Genomic DNA, 15945 nt, shown 5'->3' on the forward strand with positions numbered 1-15945 from the left:
ATGAGTTTAAGAACGTTAAAATGTTATCCAGCATGGCACACAACTGATATTAACACAACTGAAACTAGAAGTGTTTACAGAAAAACATTTGGATTGCTGGAAGTGCAATATTGCACATAAAAGGTTTCCTCCTTTTTTTCTGGAAACTAGTGACTGGTGGAATTTCAAAAACAAGAACAGTGATCTTAACCTGATGGCATTGAGTGTCTTCACCCATTGAGAACTTGTTTAATGCCCAAACATAAATTGCCAATTATAAAGTCATTTCAAATCCTGCTAATTATGGAAAGGCTGGGATAGGCATTGGACAAATTAATTGCTTTACTACATATTAAGAAGTTGGGTAGTTGTGAAACCCTTCCCACAGGCAACAAAGGTTTAGCAGAAAAGCACCATCTCACTATCTTGAATGGTTTATTTAAATCTTTATCTTATTTTTTCCTCGAAAGAAAATGTTTAAAATAGTATATTTAAACACATACCACAAACTAAGGTTTCATTGCCTACACACACAAGTTCCCTAGACTGAAAAAAATCAACATTGTTTTCCTCAAATTCAGTGCATGTGCCTCTTGCTCCAAGGAAACCCCTTCCCCAAACCTGGTGCTCTCTGGAGGTTTGAGACTACAATTCTCATTGGTCCCAGTCAGCATAACTAATGGGAGTTTTAGTCCCAACCTGGCTGCAGAAGACTGCTTTAACAGCTCATTTTACTTTGTTACCTTTACCAACAGACACGCAAGATTTAAAGGATTTAATTTGAAGCTCCTATCAACAACCCTAGGTGTCGTTCTAACAACCATCCCCTTAAATATTGACATAGCATAAGATGTAACTTCTGAGTGGATTTTAAGTACAGCTGATTTAAGTTACAGCTGCAAGCTGCAAGGCATTTGTGCTAGGTTAACCTTAAATATTCAAGGAAGTTGAGATATATATTTCTACAAAGTTTTTATGTACAACACCTTAAGTTGTCTAACATTTGTAACTTCACAAACTTCTTGTAAACTAATGTGGAAGATAACAGCAGGCTTTAATCAACATCTTATTAAAAACCTGGTACAATCAAAAAAGATTAACCAAAAATGAAAATGTCAAATTTTACATCAAATGTATTATGTTCTTCTACCTCAATAACTATTGTCCCAAATTTTGTTACTATCTCTTAAGTGGTGTCCAATTGTATAAATGTACAATTTAAAATATATATATATAGTAGATCCAGGCCAGGAATTTCAGTCACTGGCCAGTAAAACATCTTAGGCAAACAATGAATGCATCTATACAGACCTAAATATTTTTCAATATAAATTTCCCATATAAATGAACACACATTTTGTAACTTTTTGAATTGAGATTCTTACCTTCATTTGGAGAAGTTTTCAATCTTGTACAGATTCCATGTGCATCTCCATAGCAATCTTGTATTTTATGCAAAGCATCTGCAGCACGCAATTCCATAAGATCACGAAGCTCTTCAAGTGTAATGCCAAAGTCTCCATGATTGGAATCTTTTATAGTGTATTTTACACCACTGTATGCTACCGAGTTGTTAGCCATGTCTCCCATGATGTATAGCGTTCAAGGAAGAAGTTATTTCCAAGGAGGAACAATTTTTTTTATTTGAAATATTTCCAAAAGGAAAATCCTTCAGATATGAAAACCATCAAAAGTGCAGATATAAACCACCAAAAAAGATGAGAGCCATTAGATACCCTTTCCAGGAGTGTTATCTTGAGTGCAATCCCATTGTTGGTTCCTTCATTCCAATCCAAATGAAAGGGGAATACAATCTGCAAAAGAAAGAAGATCATAGCAACAAGATTCAACATTGCTCACAGAAGCATCACAGCCTTTTATTGTCTGCTATGCATCTGGCTAAGCAGCACTATGACACTTCTGATAAACAGTGCCTCTTCTCTACCTCTGATGTTCTGCCAAGGCCTACCCCATCATTTACCCATCCACTCCTTGTTCTCTTACCAAAACTTTGCCTCCTCGAGGCTTCAATACCAAACTAGCTTTCCAATCTACCTTCCTGCCCCCTACCAGTTGCCCATCTTCCTACTCTTCCCTCTACCCACTATTTTGACTATAGTCACCTAACTAATCCTCTGTCCTCCCATTTCCTGGTTGCTATCTCCCTTACCATTATCATTCCTCTTGTCCACATAATCAAGCTCTTTGCCCTCTGGCTCTTTCCCTCCTGCATTCATTCTCCCTTATAAAAACACTCCTTAGTCCATCTTCCCTCTCCACATCACCCCAGTTCCCCTTTTCCTTTGCCTCCATAACTTCTAGAATGTGCTTGCCTGTTTACTCTGAACTTTTTGACTTCCCTTCCAAATCTACTCTTGCCCCCCCCCATCTGGTTTTCACTCTTTGCATGCCACTGAAAGTGTTCTTTTGCTCTTTAAAGCAAAATCTTCAGTCCTCATTTTTCTTTATCTCTCTTGCATTTGATCAGTTGGTCACACACTCTCTCTTTATTCTCTTTAAGCCATAGGTCTCTGCTATGCTGCCCTTGCTGGTTCTCCTCTTACATACTGCTTTATTGCTTGCCCTGCCTCTCTTCCTGTTTCCACTGTGCCAAAATTGTAAATTGTAAATGCCTCTCGATCTGTCCTCTCAATCATCAGAATGTACCAAGCATACCAATGGTGTTATATAAATAATAATTCAATGAGTTAACAAATGCAGCACTAAGGTGGTGAAATGAAATGCTCAAATTTCTTAGTAGTAAGATAATTGAATAAAGGACGCTTTAAGACTCAAACTAATATACCCTTTAAATCTTTTAGTCTCACCATTCACCAACATGCAGTTTAATTTTCTTGGTATCAACTTGAATAACTTTACATTAAATTGAAAATATTAATTAAAGGTACTCAATGGGGACAACATGGAGATACTTTTACACTGAGATTTTGCAGATCCAAAGCACACTCACTCAGCTTACTCAGTTGTACCCATATCCTGAGCTTCTGGCTATAAGCTGAAGTCAGGACTGAGCTTCCTTTGACAGGGGTATGAAGTGGTCCGCAGAGATCGTTTGACCAGCCCACGAGCCACCCCAAATTGAGCTACCGGTGCAGAGCGGAGCGGGGACTCACTTCCGCGGTGCCGGAAATCGCATCTGCGCAGACACAGAAAATCACAGGGGGGGCGTGCTCATGTGCGCATGCGATCCAGCCCATGAAGGGATCTCCGCAGAACTGATCTGGCCCAGGCAAGATGAACCTTGCTGACCCCTGCTTTATGGACATGCTCTAGCTACTATAAGCCACCATGCTATGTAAATAACAACTAACTTACAGGCCACGTTAACCAAAGCAAGGCAGTCTTCAAGCTATTTTACCTCTGAACAACATATCTGATATAATCAGTCTTAAAATTAACTCCAGAAACCTTCCTCCCAGCAGAAATGCAAAAGGATTCAAATGTTTCAACGTTTTCAACTTGCCATATACTAAGAAGAGACACCACTCACAACATCAATCTCTCGCAGCAATCAACAGATACCACCCTATCAAGAGTTCCATTGTGCATGATGCTGGAATCAGGTCCTCAGAGTGGCAACATCTACCTTTGTGACTCCTTCCAAATATAATTCAGCCAAGTGTCATCTCTATTGTATTTTCAGCACCTGCTGAAGACTTTCCTTTTTCAACAAACCTTCTAAGTGGAGATTGTAATACCAGCTGGTATCTCTATTGGATTTGAAATTGATTTTATATATGTAAATGTTGCTGCTGTTGTTTTTAAGTAGATTTGTATGTGCTTAAAGGTAAAGGTAAAGGGACCCCTGAACATTAGGTCCAGTCGTGGCCAGCTCTGGGGCTGCAGTGCTCATCTCGCTTTTTTGGCCGAGGGAGCCGGCGTACAGCTTCCGGGTCATGTGGCCAGCATGACTAAGCCGCTTCTGGTGAACCAGAGCAGCGCACAGAAACACTGTTTACCTTCCCGCCGGAGCGGTACCTATTTATCTACTTGCACTTTGACATGCTTTCAAACTGCTAGGTTGGCAGGAGCAGGAACCGAGCAATGGGAGCTCACCCCATCATGGGGATTTGAACCGCCCACCTTCTGATCAGCAAGCCCTAGGTTCTCTGGTTCAGACCACAGCGCCACCCGCGTCCATTATATGTGCTTAGCTGGTTTTATGTATGCAATTGTGGACCAGGTGGTAAGACAGGAGCTACTTTTTTGAGCTTTGTAAGGAGAACACTACTTTCCCAGATGCTGTATGGAACACTCATGTGGGCCCACTCACACATTGCAGTATTGTAAGCAGTGCAACATAGGTTCTTATCCAAAATATTGGGGGTACCTAGATCTATTCTAAGGACCTAGACAATTCTAAGGAAATTGCCTAATTAAAGATGGCTTTTCATTCAGTGGGAATGCTTACCCAGAAAGTGGCCATCACCTTTTGGCTTAAGACAGTCTTTTGGCTTCACATTTGGTTTTATTGGTATCTGAGGATTTGAGGAGGGATTCCTGAGAAGCTATGATTTATGCACTTTTTACTATTTGGGCTTTTCATCAACCCAGTTGATTATGATGGGCTGCAACTGTGCTCAGTTCTCCAGATGACTTGACTGAAGTCGATTTTCAGACCACTATGGAACTGACTGCTGGGTGCTGCTCCAATACAATATATAAAGATTTTGTCACTCTTCCTGGGAAAGTGCCCCCTTGCTCACATGAGCTAAGATGGCTCCTGATTAATCATTTCAGCTGACGATGGTGAAAGGAACTATGGGACTCAATATGGTGTGGCTAGAAATTGCCCAGCTGGATGCCCCAAAGTAGAGGACTTGGCACACTTTTTAACAGAATGCCCTTTGTATTCAGATTTAACTATTTGATATCTCAAGCCCTTAAATGTGTGGATGAATAACATTTCTCTCTAAGTATAACTCCATTCCTATTGGCCACTAGAGATCACAACAAGTCATACAAGGGCAGCCAAATGTGTCAGATTGGCTCATGAATACATTGAAAGCAACTTTGATCACCCAGCAATGGCTATCAAGTTATATAACCAGTCATCAATACCCCTTTATTGGCAGCGCTCACAAAAGATTCTGGGGATCGAAAACAACATTGGGACAGCCTGATAGCATCGATATAACTGGAGGCATCTAACATTTTTTCAAGAAATTACAAAAATATGCAAAGTGTATGATCAAAAGGACAAAAGTATGCAAAACAATAAAAAAATAGCTCTACATACGCATCAAGAAAACTGATTTTTTTACTACCCAGGAAAAGATTTTGAAAGGTTCACTGAAAACATCAACTTAATGTGCTGCAGTGGAGAAAGAAGTAAATCCAGTTTGGGGAATGATTAGGAAAGCAATTAAAATGCCAGATAATATCATAATGCCATTAGATGAGTCCAGCCACAATAAGAATACTGTGTACAATTCTTGTTCTATGAACCATAAAAAGAAACATACAAAATTATCAATGAATTACAGTACCTTTACACTGAACAATGGTTGAAGAGGATGCTATAGTTTAGTTTGAAGAAGAGACACCTAAAAGGGGGGGGGGTACATGGAAAAGGCTTATAAAGTTACAGAAGTAGTAGGGCCACTAAATAAAATTAACTGGCAGTAGGCTCAGGACAGGAAAACAATACTTGCAGAACTTACAGAGTTTAAAAAAATATTGTTATTATTGTTATTTCAAAAATGGTAAGTCATATTCATGGAGGTTTAGCAATGACCATTAGCTATGGTAGCTAAAAATACAGTCTCCATGTAATAAGGCAGCGTAAAAAGAAGTGTGAGCAACACAGCTATGAAAGATAGATAGATCTCCTCCGCAGCACATTTAGGTATTATGCTCCATTGTCATCGACAAGGTATAAGGGGAGTTTACTACTCCTTTTAACAGGATTATGTTTTAAAGCAATGTATTACTGCATCTCATCTGGAAGGATTTGAGAGACAAAAGTGGTGGCACAGAGTTGGTAGTGCCCACACCATGTCACTTAAGCTGCCTTACATAGTTCCCAACTGAGAGTAATCCACCTCTTGGAAAGTACCCCAGACTACTCCACTCACAACAGTCATTTGTTTTCTTTTTGACACTGTAGCATAGCATAAGTCAAAGAAAAAACAAAAAAGGTTTACTTTTTAGCTGGTTTGCTTAGTGATACACTAATGCAGAACAGAGAGATATTTGCATATGTGACAGGAATTTCTGCTCAAATATCACAGTGCTGGCCTTTACTGCGCAGTTGGTAGTATGGAAGAAACACCAGGAGCAGCTGTGAAATTATTATTTTGGAGAGAATTTACTTTAGCTGTGGAGCCAACAAATTATCTCTTGAAGTGTGTACACAATTCTGCTGATGGACTCTAAGGAATCCATGTTCAACCTAGGTGATTGTAATAAAGTATGAATGGGGGAAGATACAGGGTGTTCAAGGTTGACTTTGTAGCACATGTTTAGTGATGTAGCAGTTTGGAACCCCCAAAGGTGGGAGATGAAGTGTGCGTCTGTGTGTGAGGATTGAGGACTTAGAATACTTAAGTTGCCTCTATGCCTTACTAGCTCATACATTCTGCACGTTAACAATATTATATTTAAAGTTTAACACTACCCTTCTAAAATCATGTCTCTCTTCCCACATAGGGATAAAAGAGATCCCCTTAAAAGCAATGACTAATTTCATTTGTAGCAGTGTCATTTTAATCAAGATATATTTCATGGCTAACCAGAATCCAGCCGCTATCCATAGACCCTGGCTTCACATCTTGTCAATATCGCCAATTCTGATGACAACATGCTGCAAGCTTACATAAATGTATCAAACTTTGTGTTCCCAAAATGAATTGTACTACTACAACATGCTATTTTGCTGACTTTAGAAGTAATGTGCCATCAAAAGTAGGTGAAAAGTAAAAGCTTTTAACACCCACCACCACCACCACCGGTGTCTGAGCTGCAAAATATTTTTTGAAACATTCAGGAATTGAAATATTCTAATAGTTCATTTCATAACCCACAGTTTAATCTTTGGAGAATACTATGTAGAAGGTTTGACCTTCAGCTACACATTATCAGCAGCCCGGCTCCAGAGAAGGCTCCCAAAGTGATTATCTTAGGAAAGCCTTTGCTTAAATCTAATTAGCTCAAAAGTCCTTACAAATCTGTGAAGCACCACATTGCAGCCGTCAGATAGTATCTTAGTTTTGCTTTCTTCTTAGTTTTCTAGCATTACTAAATACAACTGCTTACTCAACAAGTGTTTAAACAATGTTTTATTAACATTTAAGACGGCCACAGTGCAGTCTCAACACAATTAGTGTTTTCAGCCAACTTCAACAAAATAAAAAATATAAAAAATGAGAGCCTATTCATTACTTCCAAACATGAATCAATTTCTATTGATGATTCCACTACTGAGCAGTATAGAAATTTAATAATAAATTTGGTAAACATTGGCCAATTTAATAGAATGAATTATATAACCTCTCCTTCGCTTGGTGCCACTTATATCATTCTTACTGAAGCATGGCAGTTTCATGGAACAAATCTATTTTGTGCAGACAGTAAGGTGACATGAGGTATGTGATATTATCAACACTACTAAAATTAATAAACTTGTGTACATCTTTCATTGTCCCATAAGTATTTACAAAGGCAAAATGAACCTGAAGTGCTCGATAAAGAAATCATTATTCCACCAAGTAACGTTTAGACTACTATAGTACTTCTGAAGGTTTTCAGATTGAAATCAATCTGCTTCCATTTCAGAAAGCAAACCAGGAAGGCCCAAGTAACTCTTTTTTTTTTTTTTACTGGGCAAGGACAGTTACATTCTTGGTCACTACTGAAAATTGCTGAATCCTTGCCTAAAGGTAATTTAATTATGTGAAGGCAAAATTGAACTCTTAGACCCAAGCGTTCAATCCCATGACTATCTCCCAAAGATGCTGGTACTCAGATCAAGGCTTCTGGAAAATCTAAGGAGGCGCAAGATGTTTGCCTGTAAGCAGTACTTTCCGTGACAGTACTCACCAATACGGTGCACCAGCACTTCAGGTTTTTGCTGCCTTTTTAAGCACTACTTTTGGCTACTGCTTTTGTCCCAATGGGCAATGCTTTAGAAGACTTAAGATTAAGATAAGCAAAAACAAAGAAGAAAAATGGTAGCATATAGTAATTCTGAAATCCATATTAGGCTACAAGAGTAGTTAGCTGGCTGCCTACATTCTGTATGTCTATATGGTACACTATACTGCCATTCTTTTAACTGCAAATACTGAGCTTTAATATTTTAACCATACTTGTTTCTAGCCCTAAAAATCACAGACTAGAGCTTCAAAAAGTATACTAAGCCTGAAGAATCCAAAATGAAGTATTTTTGTCACCCACAATCTTGTTCTCTGTTCATCTGTACATCTGTTACTATATCCCTCTACCAAGAGCAATCATTTCAATCCAACTAAGTGAATTTTATTCTATATATTTATGGTATATACCACTTCTATTATGGTGCTAAAATATTTTCCCACATTAGTCAGAATCAAGATTACCCTGGAGGAAGAATACCAGTGTAGCCTCTGCTCAAAGCAGCAAGGTTAATAAAACAGAAGTACTTGGAAAATGTGCAGTAATCTCCTCTCAACTAGTCACATTACTGAAAGCTAAACTTAGTGATAACACTGTTGTCAATACAGCCTGAAAAACACTCAAATGCTGGTAAGCAAGCTACAAAAATATTTCCATTTCTGCATCTAAAAAGATGGAAATTTATAAATACTGACGTATATAAGGGTCAAATAAGCTTTCTCATCCAGCACCAGTTTTGTCATTGCCTCTCAGAACCTCTGCAACTCCTTTACCCATGAACAACCCAAAAATGCCCCTGTCCTGGAACAATATAACTGAACTACTAGACTTTAAAATCCAACAAGGCATCACAATGTGGGTTTACCATTTTTTCTGAATTGATGCAGATATGATTTAGCATGTTTATCTGAATTACTATTCTACATAGATCTACAGTCACGGTTCCTTCAGCACAAGGATTTTCGTTTCGCAGTAGTTACCAAACACTCTAGGATAGTTAACTCTTGCAGTAGGTAGACAGAAAAGCTTTAGTTAGAAAGGTATTCTCAGGCAATTGATGTATTGCAATTTAGTACCAAACAGTATGCAGAGTATTTTCAATTTTTGTGAACTTATGCTGAGCAATAACATGCATGGTGGAGAAATCCGTTTAAATGCAAGTAGTTTCTACGCACAGCTTTTTTGTTGCAACATATACAACTTTAATGTCGACTTATCCAATTATTCTCCATTAAGCTAATCATGCAAGTTCCCACTCATTCCAAACAAATGACTTGCCAGATTATCCATTTGGGCTGGTTCAACCAACTACAGTCCAACAATGTCCAATATTTCATGACACAGAAAGCAATGGTTACCAGCTTTAGAATTAAAAATATTTTTGTTTAACTTCTTTATCTTCCAGTTTCTAAAACTACATATAACAATTATATATCCCTTCCCACAAGAAACAGCCCATGCATATACAATGCAAATAATATCTCCAATATTGAACAACCAAAACCAGGGCACACTGATTTAAGTCAAGATATATATGGTCATCTAAATACAACCAATTACTCTCAGGTACATTGACTGATTGCCTTGAAATCAGCAAAAACGCATTAAAGTCATCAAAATTTTACCATGGCTATTCAAGAACTGACAAAAATGCAAAAGTTAATTTCTATTCCATACCAAAGTGCAGGCATCTTTTCAAGTCCTTCATCTGTAAATCAACTGAGTAATGCACGCTCCTTTACAGCTTAATATAGTTAAAACAGGGAACAGCTGCACAGGTATCACATAGTTGTAATTGTAGCTACCCAACAGCTTTTAGAGGATGTCAATGGCAACATGTTAAAATTCAAATAAAGCTAAGTGGTTCAGACAAATGCTTCAGACTATTTTAGAGGAAGAGACTCGACAGCAGGCTTCCTCAACCTCGGCCCTCCAGATGTTTTCGGCTTACAACTCCCATGATCCCTAGCTAGCAGGAGCAGTGGTCAGGGATGATGGGAATTGTAGTCTCAAAACATCTGGAGGGCCAAGGTTGAGGAAGCCTGTTTTACAGCATCCAATAACCTTCTCAATACACTATAAGAGTAATACAAAAGTACAAGCCATGACATTCCCAAATAGTTCCACACGTTCACTAGAGGTGTACAATTTAGCTCATACATGCATTATATATTTGTTTGTTGGATCTGTATTCTGCCTTTCCATCAAAGGATGCTCAAGATAGCTGTGTTTGTAGACAGAGCTGGAAACAGCAAAATTCTGTGATGATAATATGTAAGAATATTCAGCCATTGTGTGTGTCTGTATTTCAACTGGGGAGAAAGGAACACTGCCTTCCCAGAATTAGTTTGCACAAGATGGGAAAATAGAACTTTTTCACATATGCTAAGCAAAATGAACAGCACCTGCCAATGGGACTTCATGTACTCCTAGAAACTAGAATCAAAGTCATCTGAGTGTTTTGAACATCCTCAGAAAGAAAAAAAGGTCCATCTGGGAGGGAGCAGAAAGCAACTGTTTTAAGGGCACTGTGTTGCACAGTGAGCACACAGTCAGGTTTGAAGGATTAGATTTCTATTAGTAAGTGGATATAAATCTTAAAAGTACACAGCTTTCTAAAAAAAATTTCATCCTTTAAAAATGTGGAAGCGAACAAGTGCTGGCACACAGCTTTAACTTCCCAAGCTCCATTGAAACCTAATACTATAATTGGCAAAACTGAACAACCTGACACTTCCATCTTATTACTAACAAAACTTCTCTATTATGCTTTAGTTAGCATATATTCTTAGCTGATATATATTTAGATATATTGTCTCCTAACTTTCAAAGCATAACCAAAATTGAAGCTCACTGATGTTACCTATTATGTATCATTGTAAATATATGCCACAGCAGAAACTGAACATTTAGTTACCAACTTTGAAAAGCAGTAAGAGGGAGCACACACATTCTATGGTATTTTTGTCCTACCAAGAGGTTCCCTTGAGGGTGGGTAGATTTCAGCAATATACGTGACATGCAAATACACACACACACACAATTCTAAACTTATTGGTAAGAATGAAATGTCAAAATAAAGTGGGTTTGTGATCTAGTCAACAAAAAAATGAAAAGAAATCTCTTCATCATGTTTTATTTTCTAATAGTTATAAGTTAATAGTTTTACAAAAAACCCATCTGGCTATAAAGCTGAGGTTACAAGTTCCCCTTTGAATTAAACTCAAAAGAATTGCAGAAGCCACTCTCTACAACTTTGACCCTGCTTTAAACCCAGTTACGTTATACAGCTTGCCAATTTAATTAAAGATACTAATTTCAAATTTGGTTTTAATTAGGCCAGACCACCTCCCCCAATACAGATCAAGTCAATCTTTAAGATTTTCAGAGAAGTCTTTTCACTATCGGCAGACTGCCATATGAAGAAAAGTCAGACGTAGGCCTTTGAAATACCCTCCGAAATGCCTTCCCTCAGGTAATTCATAGGGGGGAATTGACTCTTAATTTGTTATTTTTCTGTTCTGTGCATTGCTCTGTTTTATATGATATATAGTTTTGCTTCATCTTGACTTTAGCTAGTCCAGGAAATTCTATGGACTGTTATGGTTGCACTTTTATTGCTTTTATGTAAACTGCACCTTAATTGCACCATTTCTGTTGCTATAGTAACCAAATGACTCAAAAGTTCTAAAAGGTGGTTGCCAAACTACAGTCCATGAGCTTCATGCTGTTGGTCCTCCTTTGTGACTGAGAAGAACTGTGGGAGCAACAGCTCCTCGGTCATTCTAAGGCTTTGCACTGCATGCTGTTGGAGGCAGAACCTGTTTTGCAACCCAACTCTTCTGTGGCTAGTGGAACAATTCACATTCCCCTTCTCTCACATTCACCCTTCCTTCTAAACTGATTTCATTTTCGAAGTGTAGAAGGTTACTGGATGAGAGCAGAGGAGAGGTAGCAACTTATTTTACCCAGTCCTCCAACTCTAGTTGGAGTAGCAACTGACATCAGTTCCGGTAGCCCTTTCCACCTGCTCCCTCTTCTGCAGTATGTGCCTGTGCACCAAGGATGTGGCAGTCACAGAATATTAATCAGCCAAAGGCCTGGTTGAAGAGGAACGTTTTCGTCTGGTGCCTAAAAATATATAATGATGGTGCCAGATGAACATCGCTGGGGAGAGCATTCCACAAATGGGGAACCACTGGGGGGAAAAGCCCATTTCCATGTTGCCCCCCTCCAGACCTCACATGGAAGCGGCACACGAAGAAAGGCCTCAGATTATAATTGCCACGGAAGAGTAAGGCTTATTTTTGAATACAAGTGCATGCGATCAAACTTCTAAGGCTGTAACCCTATGCATATCTACCACTGATCTCAGTGGGGCATGGGAACTGCTACAGGATGAGGTGTAGGGAGAAAGAGCCAAGTTGCAGTTATGTTTAGAAGGGAAAAGTGGCAGGGGAAAATAATAACAAGTTTAAAGGGATTTTTGCAGATAACAGAGATTACATCTGGAGTGCTTTGAGTAGAAGTCTTTTCAGTCCTTTCCCACCCGCTTCACAGATGTCTTGCCTTTTGCAACCAATCCCACCTACACACAAATTCCTCAATAAATTCCACCCATTTCTGTTCCATATGCATCCCTTGAATTAAATATTTGCATTGATTACAATTGTGTTCTATTGCTTCTTTCAATACTTCTATATTGTATAATTAAATTCCATGAAAACAGTATTACAACAAAATAGATAAGTAAATAAGCAATTAAAAGATAATTAAAAATCATACAGCACCTGACACAATGCATTACAACTGTTGCAGCTGGTAGAAAAACCCATTGTGGCCTTCCAAGACCCTCAGCAAGTTTCCAAGTGGTTCACAGAAAAAAATGTTGGGAACCACTGTTCTAAACTCACAAAAGAGTCAGAGACAGAAAGGCAACATCTGTAAACTGATGAAACATGAAAGAATAATAGCATCTAAGCATCTAGTAATTAATTTCCAAGAAATATTTTAAGTGCTCACTATGAATAGGTGACCTCTGAACTAGAGCTGAAGGTTGGCCTTGTTTTACCCTTCACAGTGATACACAGCTACTGATGTAATCAGGATCCACCAATGGATGTGTGTCCAATGTGACACCAACAGGTGGATAAGTAAAATTCTGACCATGGAAAATGTAAAGAGCTCAGATAAGTGTCTTATTCCTATCAATTCTATAGAATTTTATAAAACAAAATGAAATTTTGTATTATACAGTGGTACCTCGGGTTACATACGCTTCAGGTTACAGACTCCGCTATCCCAGAAATAGTGCCTCAGGTTAAGAACTTTGCTTCAGGATGAGAACAGAAATCGTGCTCCAGCAGCGCAGCAGGCCCCATTAGCTAAAGTGGTGCTTCAGGTTAAAAACAGTTTCAGGTTAAGAACGGACCTCCGGAACAAATTAAGTACTTAACCTGAGGTACCACTGTATAATGAAGTTTTACACTAAAGTACAGCTTGAAACTTCTGTGTTGGGGACTTTCCTCTTGCCTTTCTCTGCTCAGACTGCCAAGGCTAGAGAGACTATTTAACTCTTTCCCCTCTCTTCATCCACCTTTCCCACACTCAAGTGGCTGTCTGCAGAGGCTAATTTTGACTAAGCAATAACAGAAGACAGCAACATGGAATTCTGTATAGTAACTAGTCTGGCTTTTAAGGAGCTTAAAAACAGGATGAGCTGTAGTGTCGTATTTGCAACTAGGACAAAGAAAGAAACCAAGCATTGAACAGGTGTCCTAGCAAGTTCTAACTGTGAACGCTGAGTTCAACAAAATTGCTGTTGAAAATATATAATAAACACAGCCATTTTGTATCACCCTTTTAAATACCACCCCAAAAGAAGTATTACAGAGGGGTTATGAAAGCTTGCTAGCTGTGATAAAAATATATTTATTTCTACTAATTTTAAGACACAGTAAACAGTTCTGAACACTCCGGAGGCAAGAACATTCAAGTTCAGCTTTGTTTCCACTTTGTTGGAGGACACATGATTTTCATGTACCCTGACCATACTGGCTGAGCTACAAAAACATGGTGTCAATAGATCCAAACAATGTTAATTGGATATAATGTAGGATGGAACTTTTTAACCCAGAGAACAGTGGAATAAAGTTGCATACCTGTAAGGCTAACATTTATGTGACCTGGCTCCCCTACTGAACAGTTTTCCTTTGCAAAGCATCCCTTTCACTCCCAATCAGAAGCATGATAAATGACTATTTTTCATGTGGTAGTATTAGAGAACTCCCCCAATTCCTGGCTCTTTTGCACCGTTTAACAGCACTGTAAGTTATACCCACAGTTGTATTCAACAAAGTAATCCTGTTAGCATAACGACTTTCTGCCTATGCAACAGGATTTTCTTTTCTGTTCCTCTCCTCCTACCCCCAGCAACTGATCTAGAGGGTTAGCAGGAGCATGTCAGGATGTTTAGCATTGAAGGATGATTTTTATTCAGTTATGAAGTGGTAGATTCCCAGGCTACCACCAGGTGAACACCTGCATTTTCCTGGATTGCCTTGTTCTGTTTTGTTATTGGTGTTTTTCTTCTCCACTTTCTGAGATTGTATCCATGCAAGATTTAATTGGAATACATTGGTTTCTGGGAAATGGTAGATAAGAGGAAGTACTCTCCCCACAACCCTGAAGAGTGTTACTTGCTCTCAAGTAAAATCAGGGTATTGAAAGAGATTACATGGCTTTTCTCTTTTTAGAAACGGATCTAGAGATATCTCTTATTACTTCTGTGGGAAGTTAATATAACTAATAACATAAGTAGATTTTTTGATAGACGATTCTATGATGTACCACCTTAGATTGATTTATCATTATTAATTATTTTTAAATCAAGACATTGCTAACAATTTTTATTTTATTAACTCTTATTGTGAGCATCTTATATCCTATTAACCTCTTATATTTCAATAAACTAGTTGATAGAACTTTTTTATTTACTTGGGAACTATAAGTAATTACATTTGCTATGCCAAAGAAGGCAAACAGAAGGTTAACAACAACTAATGCAGCAGTGGAGAATTTCCAGCCTGCAGGCCTCAGGTCTTGCAGCCCCTGCAGGCTATTTCCCCCCCCCCCCAAAAAAAACCCCACCCATCTGTCAATCCGCTGACATGAATTGCATGGGCTGATATGTGGGAAGGAAGTTCATTTCTGTGCTTGTTGCACATGTTCCCTACAGAGAACTGGCAAACACACTACAAGATTTAACCCCTGCTCATCAGCTCACAAAGTAGGTTGAATTCTGCTCAGTTAGGGTGACCCCACACACTTTGCAAATCTGGCCCACAGTGTGAGATGAGAAAAAGATCTGGCCCACCAGGCGAAAAAGATTCTACACCTCTGAATTAGCAGAACAGAATAGGGCATTTCTATGTTTTTTTTAAACGTATCCATGCTTTACACTATTTGAGAAGCTATTGTCTAATATGGATCAAAGACTGGTAATACAAAATCAAAACCACCATATAGATAAATTAGAACAATGGTTTGTGAAAACCCCATTAAATGCCTTAAAAGGATGAGCAAGAAAGTCTTAAAACATTTTAAATGGGCTTAAACCATACAACCAGTTATCTGTGTTTTTCATTCATACAGCAGTTAAGTTGAAATACACTGTAAATGCTAGAAAACTGAAGGATCAGAGTCAGTATAGTATATTTTTGAAAATAAAGGTTGGGGTAACGAAATGACTTTTATAATACACACACACGGTTTACTTGACAGAAAACTTTTAAGCAGATTTCTTACAACGGATGACGTGCGTAGAAAATGGAATGATTAACACTATGTATG

The 15945-nt window shown here is 38.4% G+C and overlaps 1 protein-coding gene across 12 annotated transcripts in view; it reads right to left on the minus strand.

The window, feature by feature from the left end:
- The window catches only part of ATP2B1 (ATPase plasma membrane Ca2+ transporting 1), a 64183-nt gene that overhangs the window by 34228 nt on the left and 14010 nt on the right, over positions 1-15945 (minus strand). For 8 of the 12 annotated variants that reach the window (XM_053407553.1, XM_053407551.1, XM_053407552.1 and 5 more), the window contains 2 exons: positions 5490-5546; positions 1365-1793 (listed from right to left, as the gene is read on the minus strand). In XM_053407553.1, the coding sequence (XP_053263528.1) occupies positions 1365-1569 (205 nt within the window). In that variant the 5' untranslated portion in view covers positions 1570-1793; positions 5490-5546. The remainder of the gene's footprint in view (positions 1-1364; positions 1794-5489; positions 5547-15945) is intronic. The other 4 variants (XM_053407550.1, XM_053407544.1, XM_053407549.1 and 1 more) reach the window with 1 other exon arrangement.

Source organism: Podarcis raffonei, chromosome 10 (assembly GCF_027172205.1).
Source record: "Podarcis raffonei isolate rPodRaf1 chromosome 10, rPodRaf1.pri, whole genome shotgun sequence".
In the NCBI taxonomy this organism is placed as follows: domain Eukaryota; kingdom Metazoa; phylum Chordata; class Lepidosauria; order Squamata; family Lacertidae; genus Podarcis; species Podarcis raffonei.